This window comes from Beta vulgaris, chromosome 1 (genome assembly GCF_026745355.1).
Source record: "Beta vulgaris subsp. vulgaris cultivar EL10 chromosome 1, EL10.2, whole genome shotgun sequence".
Lineage (NCBI taxonomy): Eukaryota > Viridiplantae > Streptophyta > Magnoliopsida > Caryophyllales > Amaranthaceae > Beta > Beta vulgaris.
In genome coordinates this window covers 51,875,714-51,890,517 of record NC_079202.1, presented here as the reverse complement: position 1 = coordinate 51,890,517, position 14,804 = coordinate 51,875,714, and the positions used below count along the sequence as shown (strand labels likewise).

The window sequence follows — 14,804 nt, the reverse complement described above, 5'->3', positions numbered from 1 at the left end:
TCACCAAAAGTAATTACAATTAACACTTAATTGAATTATTGAAAAAGATCATGCAAATTTATATGAAGAAAGTGGCTTGTTGAACCATTTTATCTTCATCTTCTCAATCTACTTAATATATGATAAAACATATCTGAATGTGTATTCATCTATTTGCATCTTTTTAGATGTTTAAATCTTCGAGGTTTTGTTTCTCTTCTTGTGAAGATCCTACATAAACATTTGGTAAAACAAGTTCAGATGATAATTCATCAAACAACAAGGTCACAAAAGGGAAGGAATCTTGATTAGCTTCTTCTTAGTTCTTAATCTACCTCGAATGTCTCTAGTAAATATCCTATGCATCTATTTTTCACTAAAAAAATGGTCATCTTCATATTTTTGCGCGACTACTCAATACCCACGTAGAGCGGTAGATACAAGAAGTTACAAAACAATCAACCTTAACATATATGACAATCAAAATTATACTTCTATATACATTTATGGGTTTTTCTACGTCATATCCTTGTGTTTCTTCAATTTCTACGTTTCACCCCAACTTTTTAAAAATTCGACATGGTACCCTCAAGCTTACCTTTTTTAATGCACGATGCCCAAACTGCTGATTATATGTCATTAATTTCATTATTTTTTAAAAATTATTGGAACTAATTTGACTTATACGTAGTTTAACTCTTAGAAGGTTATTCACTAATTAGATTCGTTTCACCGGATTATAAAAAGTAGACGAAATTAATGATGTATAATTAACGGTAGGGGCATTGTCCGTTGAAAAAGGTAAGTTTAAAGGTATTGTGTGGAATTTTGAAAAGTTTGGGGTACAACATAGAAATTGAAAAAAATACAAAGGTATAACGTAGAAAAACCCTACATTTATTACAATTTCTTCAATTTAATTTCTTCAATTTATAAGTAGTAGTCGCTAGAGCAAGTACAACATCTCACCAATAAACCGTGTATTTCCTGATCACAATATTTGCACGTCCTACAACTTTACAATACAATGGAAATTTGATCAAAATATGTACACTTACGTTGCAAGGAATAAACAACTTTGACAGTATTTCCTGTATCTCATCGAAGCTCAAACATGGCAGAAATACGCAAATAACTGACAATAAAAGATGTCTGTGGAGGAAGGTCTATATCAGCTGTTGTTGCTCTGTAACTCTTGAAGTTGTTTCAACTTCCGTTTTGAATAAAATCCGATGGCGATGGTGGATACTGCAGTTAAACAGAAGCCCATACCATCAAAGATCATATGAAATTTTGAAACATGAGTATCCTCCTCCATTGCTTCTGCCACTGTCCGGAACAGTTTTCCGCTACCAAAGGGAAAAACAACATGTCAACAAGAAGAAATGAAGAATGATGGAAGTTTACCTATTCCCCCCTTGTATCAGGCCTGTAAACCCTTATCCAATTAACAACTAAACATATCGTGGAAAAACTCATCAAACTCTCATATCTTTTCTAGGTTCACTACAAGTCTGCAGATCAGAAAAATCAGCATGCTCTTGGGTCCAATCTTTGGAAAACTTTAAGAGTCTTGACTCTTGAAAATCGAGCCTAGAATTAAGCGATATCTTCAAAACTGCATTAGAATTTTCAGCTTAGCTTATGGGGATGCTTGCATTGAAGATAATAAATTGAGGGGTAATAAGAAACAAGATAAAGAAAAGGAATGTGAGTGAAGGTGGTGGAGCTTGAGGTCAATTTGAGACCTCGAGGGAGTGGGACTTGTTACTCTTCGAATGAGGCTAATACTTCCCTACAAATCCACCCAATTCACCCATCCTTCACTTATCCTTCAACTACAAAAACCTCATCTAATTTACCACCTCTTATATTAGACTCCATTACTTTGAGTTTCAACATAAACAATGCAACCCCAACCAATGTAGCAGTGAAAATAATACGACGTTCTTAAATTGACTACATATCTCCAGCTTGTAGATCACATTCTCTTGATTGGCAGCGTCGCAATTGAAAAGCTGAACTGTTGAGAATCCCCGATGATGCTTTTAGGAAAGTAAATATAAGTATATAATGTTCAATTGGTGGTTTCTAGCAATAAACTATTAGCAGAAAAAGAATATCCCCCATTTCAGAGAAATCCTCGACTTCATAGATTTTAGCATAATCAATTGAGTGAGACTAAACTATCTGGTATTTACATAAGCTTCTTCAAAACCAGGATACAAAACTAACCTGTAAATTGCAAGAAGTATCTCAGGTGCCATCCCTACCAGGGTTCCCGTTAGGTAAGGACCATATTTAACACCGGTAGCAACAGCAGCATAATTGAGCACCACATATGGGAACGGAGTAAGTCTTACAAGAGCAATGGCTTGAAACTGATGTAACCATTCCCCATCACCAGCAAGTCTAACAATGGCAGCTTTTTCTGGATGATTATCCAGCCATTTCTGAGGTGCATATACATAAGCAACAAACAGCCAGTTACATAAGAAACATTCTCTAAGCAAAATATGGTCAGAAAACATTAAAAGTACTTGCCTACCTCGACCTTGTCACGAAATTTATAGGCAATGAAATAGGGCAAAGAGACTCCCACAGCTACTCCAGGTATGACCACCAAGAAGCAAATTCCATAGCCAAAAGTCATTCCAGCGATCCACTTGAAGGGCGTCGTTGGCAAAAGTAGAACAGGGAACAAGGCTATTCCAGCAAACAGAATAGCTGCAAGCACTGGCGAGCTGAAAGTTTCTATCAGCCAGTTTATTACTGGCATAACCTCCTATTACAAGATGAGTGACAGTTTAGTAAAGTATGCATCTAAGCAGCTATAGCATTCAATAAAGAGTAGACAATTTGAAAAACGACTATCCACTTCAGTAAATCCACTTTGTCTGAGCCACACACCACTCTCTCCTCTCTGTTCAGATATATAGATGTTATATGCGAGTGAACTCACAGTTACGTAACTGATCACAAATTTCGCAACTACTTCCATGCATCTTGTATGACATATAATAATCTAAAAAAAATCACAAAACATCAATTATCATACTTCTATTCAACAAATTACCTCAACTCAAGGTTATGTAATGACTATTAAAGATAATTATGTCGTCATATCGTATCTCTAACCATCACTATGACAACCTAATTGCCTCTCATTTTCGCAACATATATGAAATCAATTCATGTTCCCTTCAAAAATTAACGTACAATCAAAACTCACAAGCAGTCAGATTGTCTAATTCATTAAGAAATCATGATATACCTACATGAACAATCAAGACCATACAATTACATAAAATGAAAGGCGATTTTAATTACCGCCCTTTCTTTATCATTATCAGGAAAATAACCCAAGTAAACAGGTAGCCAACGAATTTACAATCCGTCCCCATTAACCGCTCACGCTCCGGCTATTCCTGGAGCCAGCCAATTAGTTAACCATAGACATATTTTAGTTAACGGCCTTAAATAGAAGAAAATCATCCCCAAATTTACAAATTTGTCTATCTAAAATTGAAATTTGCAAACAAAAGGAATTTCTTTATTTTCAAATGACACACATTAATACATTACTTAAAATACACCTGAAAATTTTCATTTTCGGGGTATTAATACAGCAGCTACAAATGCCGAAACCTTTAAAACCTAAAACCTCCATTCTTCTTTTTAGCATCAAATTTCAGCCCTAAAATTCAAAAATTTCATCAACATAAATCTAACTTGTTCGTTTCTACTAGCTAATTCTCCCTTCAATTTTAACTAATCCTAACCAAACATAATTCAATTTAAAAACCTTGAATTAAACTCATAGTACAATCTTTCAGAAAAATATCGAAATAAACAAAATAAAATATGAGGAGAGAGAATTTAACCTTCTTCATGAAAGAGGGGCCAAATTGTTTGATAATAACAATGGCGGAAACTGCAATTACAACACCCAGCAAAATTATAAACCATCTTTTTTTCCACCTCCAATTGATATGACTATTACAATTATTTTCGGCGTAATTTGATAATAGTGGAGATTCTTCGTCAAATGAAGTAGAATTAGGGTCTAATATCTGGTAATCACTCTTAATTACCTCCATTTTTGTGGCTTTTGTTTCGGAAATGAAAAGTTTGTTTAGTTTCTCTTGCATTGTTTATTGTAATTGATTTCTAAGCAAAAGAGTATGAGTTGTAAATTTGTAATGGAATTCTGGAGGAAGTAATTAACTGTAAATAACGGTGGTGTGTTTGCTATGTTTGATGTTTTCCCACATTGGTTAGGACTTAGGAGTTTAGGACTCTTTCAGGTTGAGCAAGTCTTGATCAATCTACTAAATATCTCAATGAGCTTTTAAGACTTGTACCAAAATCCAAATTGGTAATGACCCACCCGACGAATATTCTTTTTGTTTTTCCATTTTTTTTGAAGTAGAAGTAAACAAAATTAAAAATATATTTTCTTAACGATTAAGATTTCACAGTGTGTTGGGGCGTAGTATTTGAGGTAACTTTTAAGTAGTATTTAGGTAATTTAAACTTTAAAAAAATTATTTTAAGGTTCGGCGAAGTACCTTTTAGGGGTAGTTTTCAGCTTTTGAGTACTTTGTTGTCAAAAGACAAAAGCTACTATTTTTGCATATTATTTCCACATTAAAATTTTACCAACAATTATTTTTACCAAACACTTCTACTTTAGACAACTAGTTTGACAGTTAATAGTTATAAACTACTTCCATTAAAAGCTCACAACTCATAGCTAAGAGCTAAAAGTTTACAACTAACAACTATTTTTGCATAACAGTGCCTAAGATTACGATGTAGTCAGGGACAATGTCTTGATTAGTCGTAATAAAATGTTTCATATGATTGAGGTAGTCAACAGCACAATTGGCTTCACAATAAATATGTTTCGAGGTATAAGAAAATAATGTGTAACGAGAGTTTGGATGTCATTGAACAAGAGTTGCAGCTTTCCTAGGCAATAATACTCATATTACAAAATATTGACAAGTGTTAGAATGATACCTTTAATAATAAGATGATCGTACCCATTTTCAATATATTAAAAGAGTTACGGACTTACCGTAAAAAAAAGGAGTTTCCTTAGACTACATAAATAGGACAATATTGTCATACCATACATACTACATAATGTATAATCATTTGAATGTGAAACACATCGCATCTAAGACAAATTGTCCAACACAAGGTTACAATTCACATCTTCTAGTAACAATACCCCCGAAATTCTTTATCATCAATGCTTCTTCTAAAAAGTAGAAGAAGTGTAAACCACTATATTGGGCCTAACATGAGTTTATTCATCATAAATTCGGATATTCATATGAATAATTTTTGTTTATTTAAAAAAAAAATTTAGTACATTTTACTCATTTGGATGATTTAGATGAGGATTGAGGAATGAAAAAAAATAACTCGATATACCATATTTACGATAAATCCGGATGTATGATAAAAATTTTGGCAGAAGCTTGTTGAATTGAAGGGACATCTAAAAAGGTCGGCAACAAGCCTTTTTGTTATTAAAAGGATAAAAAAAACAGCCGGCGACTCCAGAAGTATCGGCGTCGTGTGTTAAACCCGTCAATATTTCAAGCTCTTTCTCACTTTCTCTACTTAAGCATCTCTGGGTTGAAGTTAAAGTAGATAAAAATGGTAAGTTTTTTCTTCTCGACTCACGCATTACGTCGAACACCTTTATTATAGCTTAGATTGAACGTTGTTTTTTTTTTTTTTTTTTTTTTTTGCAATAAACTTGAACATATGTTTATGTTAATCGCAGTCAGTGACACTTCACACTAATCTCGGCGACATTAAGTGCGAAATTTTCTGTGATGAAGTTCCCAAAGCTGCTGAGGTAAATCAGTTGATGAATAACATTACTGGAAACATTTTTTTGATGTCAATTTGTTAATTTTTTGATTATGATGAAAAATTATTGTCCATAAGACTGAATTTCTTTATCTTTGAGTTAAGCTGATAGAATTAAACTGATTTTCAGGGGTTGTTTTGACTAGAATTGAGTAATTAAGAGAAGTAATGATAATTAGACCTTAGAACCTTGAATTGCAGGGTTTTTGGGGGGTATGAATTGATTGGGATAGTATCGTTGTTTACAATAGAATGGAACTTTGAAGATTGTACTGTCACGGCGAAGGCTTTGTTGGTTTTTAGTTGATATAAGTTGTTTGAGGGTACAAGTGGATGTGGGATTGGATAGTTGGAGACTGTAAAACTTTGCATATCTTTTGTGAAGTTGGTGGTTTGTTTCCGGGTATTGTGTTTCGGAGGGTGAAGCATGGGAGGGAATGGGAAGTCGTATATGTAATATGCAGTATTTTTGGGACAATCAGAAAGCTATCGGAGTACTTCCTATGAGAACGTCCAAAATGGCGTACATATAGCATAGTAGAACAACGAACATGACTTGGCTCTATGCTCAAGAACGAGAAAACAAAACATTTCTCTTTTCTAGGAGAATTTGTGTTTCGCTGCAACCTGGTTCTACTTGACTAAGCCCTATGCTCGTTTAAGGGACCTTGATAAATTTTCTAATGAATTGCGACTGGTCTGGTGTAATCTATTGTTATTTATGTAGTCACGTCTGAATTTGATATGCAACTTTTATAAGTTTAAGTTAGAACTATAAGGGTTTGTTTCAACATTGTTTGTCTTGCTTGACCTAGGGTATCTACATGCTATTGTATTGTACCGAATTCCTTGCTTAGCTTTGAGATATGTTGATACTCTGTAAATTGAGGTGTTCACTGCTTTTTCTTAGAATATTGTTGATGATATAAGTTCTCCAATGAGCTTAGGAACTTAGGATTAGCCCTTGTTGTTTTGAGTCTTGAGAAATCTAGATAACGAGGGTGAGTTATCATTCTGGCTTCTCTCTATTATCAGTTGGTTGCCTTTTCAATGATTCCTTCACTTTGATGTTTCTGGATAGTCCAACTAGTCTCTCGTCTGACTTCCTCAAATCCTCACTTCTAGTTGCTGGCAAAGGCTTCGGTTGGCAGTTTGCCGCCCCCTCAATCATCTCCATGACAGCGTCATGAGTCATGACTTGGGAAAACTACCTAACAACCATAATTGATTGCCGCCTCCTACACCAAATGCCATCCTGTGCTAAACCTTCCATTGCCTACTCGACCCACTCCCTCTCCCACCCCTCCCAACTTCCATGCCTATCATAGCGCAGAAATTGTACACCAATTTATCTTCACCTTCAACACTTTTTGCAGAAATTTGAACTTAAAGCAAAACCATCTTCTGATTCGAGGATTCCAAGCAAAGGTTTCATCAAGATTTAGGTCATCGGATGGTATATCCATGCCTTGTATTGGCTGATCTGACCATCAAAGGTCCTATTTAAGATGCGAACAACTCTGACAATTATGATGGTAGATAAAACAGCAGGAATGAGAGAGATATGGCGATCGTGAAGAGTGAGAAAGAGAGAGACGTGGCGGAAGCAATGACTAGGAAAAATAAGGCATGGCAATGAGTGTGAATTGTAGAATAAGAGAATAAATGTCCTACTTCTACAATTTATTTCGTAGAAGGCTTTGTTCATTGGCAACAACCAGGGGAAATGGAACTCAAAACTCCTGTCTCTTTCGCTATTGTCCCCAAACAATTGGGGGAATTAAGGGACTTTCTTTCTGTTTCATTTTTTTAAATTCTCTCCCAACCCCCAACCCCCCAAAAAAATGGCCTCAATCAAACTGCCCCTATTTGGTTTCTGGTAATTTCCCCTTGTTTGACATTTATATGTTAGCAAAGTCTTTCGTCGTCTTTAATTTATTTGTGATAAAGAACATTTAAAGCAGAAGTGACATCTTTGTTGCATTATCCCTGATTTTTCTCAATAGAGGCTATACCTATTGCTATCTAACCTTTAAATTCTTCTTTTTGCTGAAGTTTAGGTGATGGGGTTTTGAATTTGGAGATTTGGATTATATGTGTCTATCGTCTAGAATGAGAACTAGAGACTTAATTTATAGTTTATTTCTTGTCAACGATCTAAATGCCTTTTTTTTCTTCTAGAACTTTTTGGCTCTATGTGCCAATGGTTACTATGATGGGACCATATTTCATCGAAACATCAAGGGTTTCATGATCCAGGGAGGAGATCCAACGGGCACAGGCAAAGGTGGTACCAGTATATGGGGAAAAAAGTTCAACGATGAGATAAGAGAGTCTCTTAAGGTATATTATGAACTATATTTAGTAATGTTTCTAATAAGTGGATATGATGTCATTCCTTTTTCATTCATATGTTGTCTTTACACATTAGCCCGATTAGATTTCTGTCTTTAGATACCTAAGGGTGCGTTCTTTTCACCTTATTGGACCTGAACCTGAACTGAACTTTATTGGACCTGATTGGACTTGATTCAATTTATTGGACCTGATTGAACCTTATTGGAACTTATTGGACGTGATTGAAACTTATTGACCTGATTGGAACTTATTAGACCTTATTGAACCTGATTGAAACTTATTAGACCTTATTAACTTTTAGCAATTGAAACTCATTGGACCTTATTGCACCTGATTGGAACTTATTGGACCTTATTAGACCTGATTGGAACTTATGGCCCTGATTGGACCTGATTGAAACTTATCTGAACTTATTGGACCTGAAACTTTATTTATTAAGGTGAAGAGAACGTACCCTAAATCTTCCGTGTGGATGAAAGGCTTGTTAACTATACTGCTACTGTTGGGCGAATGTCTAAACTTCTTTGATCAAGTTATCTAAGGCGTCTGATGTTTCTTTTGAAAGTTTACCTGGAACAAGAAATAAAAGCTTAGAATGTCTAAGCTCATTGCTTGTTTGTCAGTTGATGAACGAATTCTTTCATCTAATTAATTTTCCTGTACTTCTCTTTTCCAGCACAATGCTAGGGGGATGCTGTCAATGGCAAACAGTGGTCCAAATACCAATGGAAGTCAATTCTTTTTAACATATGCTAAGCAGCCTCATTTAAATGGATTGTACACCGTGCTTGGCAAAGTGATCCATGGTTTTGAAGTCCTTGATCTTATGGAAAAGGTATCTATGAGTATTTCATATACTTGCAAATTGTTTAGAAGTGTACTCTGCATATCATAGTTATATACCGTTATGGTGTTATGCAACTTTAACTTATGTTTGAATTCCTCAGTGACATATTTTCTGACGAGGCTTTCACATCCTTGGACATAAGCTTGCTTCTAACTTTCTTTAGTGAAATTCCTTTTAGTTTTCTTTTAAGTTGGTGAGGCATAATGCTTATGCGCATAACAAGGAAATGACTAAAATACCCTAACTCATGTACTCACTAAGGGTATTTGGTACCAAGGATGTCTTGGCCTAATGGTTAAGATTGAGGTACCGTGAACGATAGGTCACAGGTTCTCCTCCCCTTCTTTGTACTTTGTACCGCCTTCGTAGCTCATATGGATCAAAAAAAACTAAGGGTATTTGGTAACTTCAGTCACTAAGGACATTTTAGTTATTTCCTTCTGCTCTTTGATCTTTTCACAAATCCTATGATAATGTTGCTGATTATGGTTTTTCTGGTTTATGCAGACAAAAACAGGTCCAGGGGATCGTCCACTTGCTGAAATTAGGCTGAACCGTGTCACAATACATGCTAATCCCCTAGCTGGTTGAAGTCAACCCGTGTCACTAGAAATGCTAACCTTCTGGCTGGTGCCGTCGTGGGAACTGCATTCAGGGGAAAAGTGCCGACTTCCTTAAAACGTATTGTAGATTGCAGTCGACTTGCTTTTTTGAAGTGCTAGTATAGTGATTAGTTGGATATCAATGGCTCTCCTGCACAATGTATAGCACGGTGGGATTTGTAATTTCATTAGCACATCATCTGTGAAAAGGTGTTAACTGTTCACTTGGTTACAGACTTTTGGTGATTAATGATAATCTTACTTTATGAGTAAATTGTTGATGACTTGTTGAGATGCTTCCATATTAAATTATTGTGGGTATTGACATTTGATGTAAACAGAAAATATTTGATATTTCCTGTTTTGGTAATATGAACTCTATATCTTGTTTAGAGATGAGGAGGGTCAAGTTATCTCTAATGGTTTCTAATGGTTGAGTTCATTCCACTTCTGTAACAAGGGTTCGATTTTCATTTGTTGCAAAGACTGGAAAAAGCTACAGAAAAACATGAGATTTAAACCCGTGACGTTATGGTTGAAACATAAGATGTGGGGAGTTTTACCATATAGTTTTCTATTCATGAGATCGAGACTGTTTCACACTTGTCCTTAGACATCAGAAGTAATACACGTCAAATGTGAAATTTTTTCACGAGATTGTACGTAATATAAATTAATAGATTTAAAGGAGTTTATCTTCTAAATAGAAGCTGAAGGTGTTATGAGATGTGAATGCCCATGATCTGCCTAGAATATGATAGATTTCTCATTTCATGGCCAAAGTCTTGAGTCATAAGAATTGATTCCCTTGATTATGATTTTCCACTACAAAATGCAGGACTTCAAAATTCTAGAAACGAGACATAGAAATGTGGCTATAAGCTGAACTAATGAAGTGGCTCCAATTAAATTTCCAACTACATCTACAAAAATTGTTAATAGATAAAAATAAAACTAACAAAGAAAGCGTCAACTAACAATCTTCCATGCTTCAAATTCTGCTGAAGTTAACAAAAATGAACTAGCATTACGATGTCCACCACCCCCATATTTCTCTGAAATCGGAGTAGTATCTTCACTTCTGACACTCCGGAGGCTGATTTTCAGCATTTGATCATTCCCGAGCTCTGGAACAGTATACACTATGGCTCCAATGCCCCTTAAGTTGTGGTCTTGGCTCTTACAAGCCAACTGGTTCCCGAGTTCACTCCTTAATTCTGAAAGCGCTTCGTCTACGTTGACAGCTAGGCAACACCCAAAATCCCCACCTCCCAGTCTAATTGCAAAAGATCGCTCAAGAGATTCAGATATCAATTTTTGTTTATGAGCTATGCTTATAATACCTTGATTTATAACAGCCTCAAGGTTTAAGGAGAGTAACTGCTGAAACACGGAGGAATTTTTCCGGAAATCAAATTCTATTTTCTGGTCTTTGAATCCGCTGCTGAAGGCCTTGCTACTCTCTAGTTGCCACTTCCAAAGATCCCCATCCTCGATGTACTCAAAGAGCTTTCTCATTCTTTCATACTCAGCAAGCACAGCTTCATAGCTGCCTTCATTCCTTTCACTAAGCTTCTGCTTGAAGAAATCATAAGCAATTGTTGCCCCGCTCCTCTCCATATCTATAGTCTTTGTTACGTTCTCACCCAATGAGGTTCCACCGCCTAAAGTTTCGAGCGCAGTCTTGTGATGGTCAAGAATGATCACATTCTGGACCTTAGATGACAGATCGGCAACGAAACCAGAGGGCCCCACAAAGTCTAAAAGGTAAACATCGCCAATTTCTTGCAGTGGTAACTGCTCAGGCTTGATAGGGTTGTAGACAGTGTTGGGAAAAAATAGCACAGGGGAGGAAGTAGCAGAGAAGTAAAGATGTGCTGCAAGGGCAGCAAAAACACCGTCAGGGCAAGGGTAGTGGTAAAGTACAGCAGCTTTCTTCTTTGCATAATTCATGGCCGAATTTATCGGATTTCTTAACACGGTTTGTGATGAAGAAATGCTTGAGAACATGAGGTACTTGTATCAGGTAAGGAACTAGGGAGCACCTCAAACAATGGTTTCAGACCAATCTCCAATTCTGACTTTTTGCAATTTAGCTGCTTTTTCTTTCCAATTCCAGAACACCTGGAAGATTACCAAATCCATCAATTTTCAATACAGTCAACCATTAAGTATGAAACTAATATCAGAAAACTTCAGATAGTATACGTAATTGTTTTTTCATTGGTTCAGCTCATCAGTATAAATATGGATCCCATTCCCTTTTCAAACATCATTCTTGTTTTCAAACAGTAACTCAGAGGACACTAATACCAAATCTTTTCCTCTGGAAGGGGCACTATCATCACCAACTACCCCTACTTGGCAAACTCATGGAACAAACCAACTAACCAGGGACAGAGCCAGGATTTCACGTCAGGGGTAGCATGATTTTGCAATAGCATTGGATAGTGAAAAATTCCTACTAACTCGGGGATCATTATGTTCCCCTTTGCGATAGACTTGGATCCAAAACAACTTTGATTAATGGACAGTATGGCATGGTGATTTTGTTCAAATGATAGATTTGACCAAATTCAACTGTTTGGTATCGAACTTGGATTTGGTTTAATTTTATATCTATATTAAAAGTTTCCCATTGTTAGAATTTCTAAACAGTAAATACATATTGTAAACACAAATTTCAAATTTCCAACTAAAATTAACCTTTGAATCAACTTGTTCTTTCGTCTGTTAAAACCATGAACTTTCCTAAATCTCTCTCCTCATTCTCTTCCCTTTTCTATCTCTCTGTCCTTTTTTTTCTCCATTGTTCACTCTATTGAAGGTTCAAAAGCTCAATTGCAATTGACTAATATTTTCTACCTTTGATTTTGTTATTAAAATGTCATAAGCCAAAAGTTCTGTTGTAGGCTTGTAGCCTATATCTTTAGCTATTATCAATGCACATAAGAACTTTGTTTTTAAAGGAATCTTCTTATGAAGTTTGAAGGTGAACTAATAATTCATTGAAATTCAATGTTAGAATACGAAAGAAAATGCACTACTCACATCAGAGATTCACAAGACAACATAACAAATATGTATAATTGTGTATTAGTAAGAAATTCACAAATCATAATTCACTCATTCACCAATTGAATTCAATAACAAAGTAAACAAATTATAATTTACCAACACTGTAAATTCCCAATTCACAAATTCACTCTTTTGGTTTTTAAATTCATAAATACAATCTTTTGATTTTTAAGTTCACAAATCAGTAGATTCCTAATTCATAAACCCATAAATCCACACGATTCATAAACCCATAAACTCACAAATCATTAAATCATTAGATGGAAAAGAAATTGAAAGAGCTTTTGAGAAAGAAACAAAGAAAATTAACCAACAGTACAGCAGGCTAAAATCTGCAGTCACACAGACCGCAGACCCGGCAGGCGGCAGAGGTGGCGTAAATCACCGGCGCGACGACTCAGCAACAGGCCAGCAACGATGACTCGAGGCGATCGACGCCGACTGACGAGGGGAACGGAGAGAGACAGAGAGTATAGAGTGAAAGCACTATTTTTGTGAGGAACGTGAGTTTTTTGTACGGATATACGATATACCTCACTAAAAAAATTTTGTGATGATCTATCAACCTAATTTAAATTTTGTTAAAAGGTACCAAAAATACTATTTTCGATGAGAAAGTCAAATTTTCGATCTTTGAGTTGCTTAAATTACTCTTTGTATAGCGTTATAATATTCAATTGCTTCTATTACATTTATTTTTCTCCAACTTCTTCACCGTTACTTTGTGGGTCACACGCGAGTTCCTAACAAGTCAAGGGCCGAAAAATTGACTTTCGTGGCGGCAATAGTAATTTCGGTACCTTTTAACAAAATTTAGATTTAGATTGGTATATCCCCACAAAATAAATTTAGTGATGTATATCCCCATAAAATGACCTATTACCCTAGTATATCCCTGCAAAAAAACTCAAAAATTTGTATTAAGCACAAAAAAACTCAAAAGTTTGTATTAAGCACACAAAAAACTCAAAAGTTTGTATTAAGCAAAAAATATTGAGGACATATGAAATGCCTTCAGAATTTTAAAATTCGTGCATAAAAAGTGCACGAAAATTTTTATCTAGATATAATTTGATACTTTCTTTTTATAAAATCAAATAATATGGCTCTTAACGCATATCAAATCATATTGAATAAACAAAATACACAAGTAAATAAATTAGACTTTTGAAGGACAGTGTAACATAATAAATAAAACAATTAAGTAGATTAATATATGAGTATTGGTTACCCGTTTTGAATTCCTTGTACACTACATTAGTGGTAATATTCGAGTTCCTGGGATTTTTGTCATATATTAAAATTTAAGTATTCACTCTCGTGCAAATTGCACGAGATATTTGTTATTTGATCAATATATTCATAATTCAACTTTAAATATACCATTATAGAGTTTACCGTATTTTTCTATAATCATGTTGTTGTTTGAAGGGCGACGGTGCACCGGAGGTTGTGCGCATAGTGGTGGTGGTGTGGGGGAGAAATCGAATGGGTGGGCGAAGGGGGCTGGCGAGGTTGCATGGGTTGGGGGGAGGGTGGGGGCTGCGGTGGGGGTGGTGGTTGCGGTAGGGGTTGGGGATTCATGGGGTAGGGTGGGGTGGGTGGAGGGGAAGGGGAAGGGGGTGGTTGGGTGGTAGTGGGGTTAGGATTATGGTTAAGGTTTGAAATCAAGGGTTAGGATTAGGATAGGATTAGGGTAGGATTCGAAGGTAGATATTAGGATTTAGTTAGATTAATTAAGACTAATTAGGTTTAATGAGGTTTAAGACCAACGGAGTTAATTGTTTTTAGTCATCTGAGTGTATTATTATGAAATTTAGGGGTATCTGGTGAATTTTGAAAACATAGAGAATACTAGGTGAATTTTTTTAACTCATGGATACTTAGTAAAAAAAACCGTATATATTTCATATTTATAAGAATTTCAAATCAATTTTTCGAATACCAAGTCATAGACTTTCAATATGGTACAATAAGAAAATAAAGTAACTTCAAAATTTATATCTAAAAACTGAAAGAAGAATAATTTGAGTAACATAAACTTTAAT

The 14,804-nt window shown here is 35.5% G+C and overlaps 3 protein-coding genes across 8 annotated transcripts; 1 reads left to right on the top strand and 2 right to left on the bottom strand.

The window, feature by feature from the left end:
• Positions 1 to 944: 944 nt before the first annotated feature.
• LOC104905461 (uncharacterized) lies at positions 945 to 4,311 on the bottom strand. Of its 3 annotated transcripts, none has more exons than XM_048641051.2 (4): positions 3,864 to 4,309; positions 2,534 to 2,764; positions 2,215 to 2,432; positions 945 to 1,328 (listed from the first exon to the last, which is right to left on the bottom strand). In XM_048641051.2, exons 1-4 carry the CDS (start codon positions 4,128 to 4,130, stop codon positions 1,151 to 1,153), a joined length of 894 nt encoding a protein of 297 aa, XP_048497008.1. In that variant the 5' UTR covers positions 4,131 to 4,309; the 3' UTR covers positions 945 to 1,150. The 3 variants fall into 3 exon arrangements, with proteins under 3 accessions (XP_048497008.1, XP_010692315.1, XP_048497010.1); XM_010694013.3 differs by having other exon boundaries at positions 2,528 to 2,764; positions 3,864 to 4,308; XM_048641053.2 differs by lacking the exon at positions 945 to 1,328 and adding an exon at positions 1,352 to 2,002 and having other exon boundaries at positions 2,528 to 2,764; positions 3,864 to 4,311.
• A 1,154-nt stretch (positions 4,312 to 5,465) lies between these two features.
• On the top strand, positions 5,466 to 9,952 carry LOC104905462 (peptidyl-prolyl cis-trans isomerase CYP18-1). Its single transcript, XM_010694014.4, has 5 exons — positions 5,466 to 5,655; positions 5,783 to 5,857; positions 8,053 to 8,214; positions 8,906 to 9,064; positions 9,584 to 9,952. Exons 1-5 carry the CDS (start codon positions 5,653 to 5,655, stop codon positions 9,665 to 9,667), a joined length of 483 nt encoding a protein of 160 aa, XP_010692316.1. The 5' UTR covers positions 5,466 to 5,652; the 3' UTR covers positions 9,668 to 9,952.
• A 596-nt stretch (positions 9,953 to 10,548) lies between these two features.
• On the bottom strand, positions 10,549 to 13,294 carry LOC104905463 (hypothetical protein). 4 transcript variants are annotated; one of them, XM_010694015.4, is made up of 2 exons: positions 13,067 to 13,294; positions 10,549 to 11,802 (listed from the first exon to the last, which is right to left on the bottom strand). In XM_010694015.4, the coding sequence occupies exon 2, from the start codon at positions 11,686 to 11,688 to the stop codon at positions 10,648 to 10,650; it is 1,041 nt and encodes a 346-aa protein (XP_010692317.1). In that variant the 5' UTR covers positions 11,689 to 11,802; positions 13,067 to 13,294; the 3' UTR covers positions 10,549 to 10,647. The 4 variants fall into 4 exon arrangements, with proteins under 4 accessions (XP_010692317.1, XP_010692318.1, XP_010692319.1 ...); XM_010694016.4 differs by having other exon boundaries at positions 13,071 to 13,294; XM_010694017.4 differs by having other exon boundaries at positions 13,076 to 13,294.
• Between the last annotated feature and the right edge of the window lie 1,510 nt (positions 13,295 to 14,804).

Excerpts from the sequence above, each read along its gene's own strand:
- LOC104905461 (XM_010694013.3), bottom strand. The coding sequence starts at position 4,130 with ATGCAAGAGAAACTAAACAAACTTTTCATTTCCGAAACAAAAGCCACA. Across the intron at positions 2,433-2,527 it reads AATTTCGTGACAAGGTCGAG|AAATGGCTGGATAATCATCC; the intron begins GTAGGCAAGTAC and ends TATGCACCTCAG. Across the intron at positions 1,329-2,214 it reads ATACTTCTTGCAATTTACAG|CGGAAAACTGTTCCGGACAG; the intron begins GTTAGTTTTGTA and ends TCCCTTTGGTAG.
- LOC104905462 (XM_010694014.4), top strand. Across the intron at positions 8,215-8,905 it reads AGATAAGAGAGTCTCTTAAG|CACAATGCTAGGGGGATGCT; the intron begins GTATATTATGAA and ends TCTCTTTTCCAG. Across the intron at positions 9,065-9,583 it reads TCCTTGATCTTATGGAAAAG|ACAAAAACAGGTCCAGGGGA; the intron begins GTATCTATGAGT and ends TGGTTTATGCAG.
- LOC104905463 (XM_010694015.4), bottom strand. The coding sequence starts at position 11,688 with ATGTTCTCAAGCATTTCTTCATCACAAACCGTGTTAAGAAATCCGATA.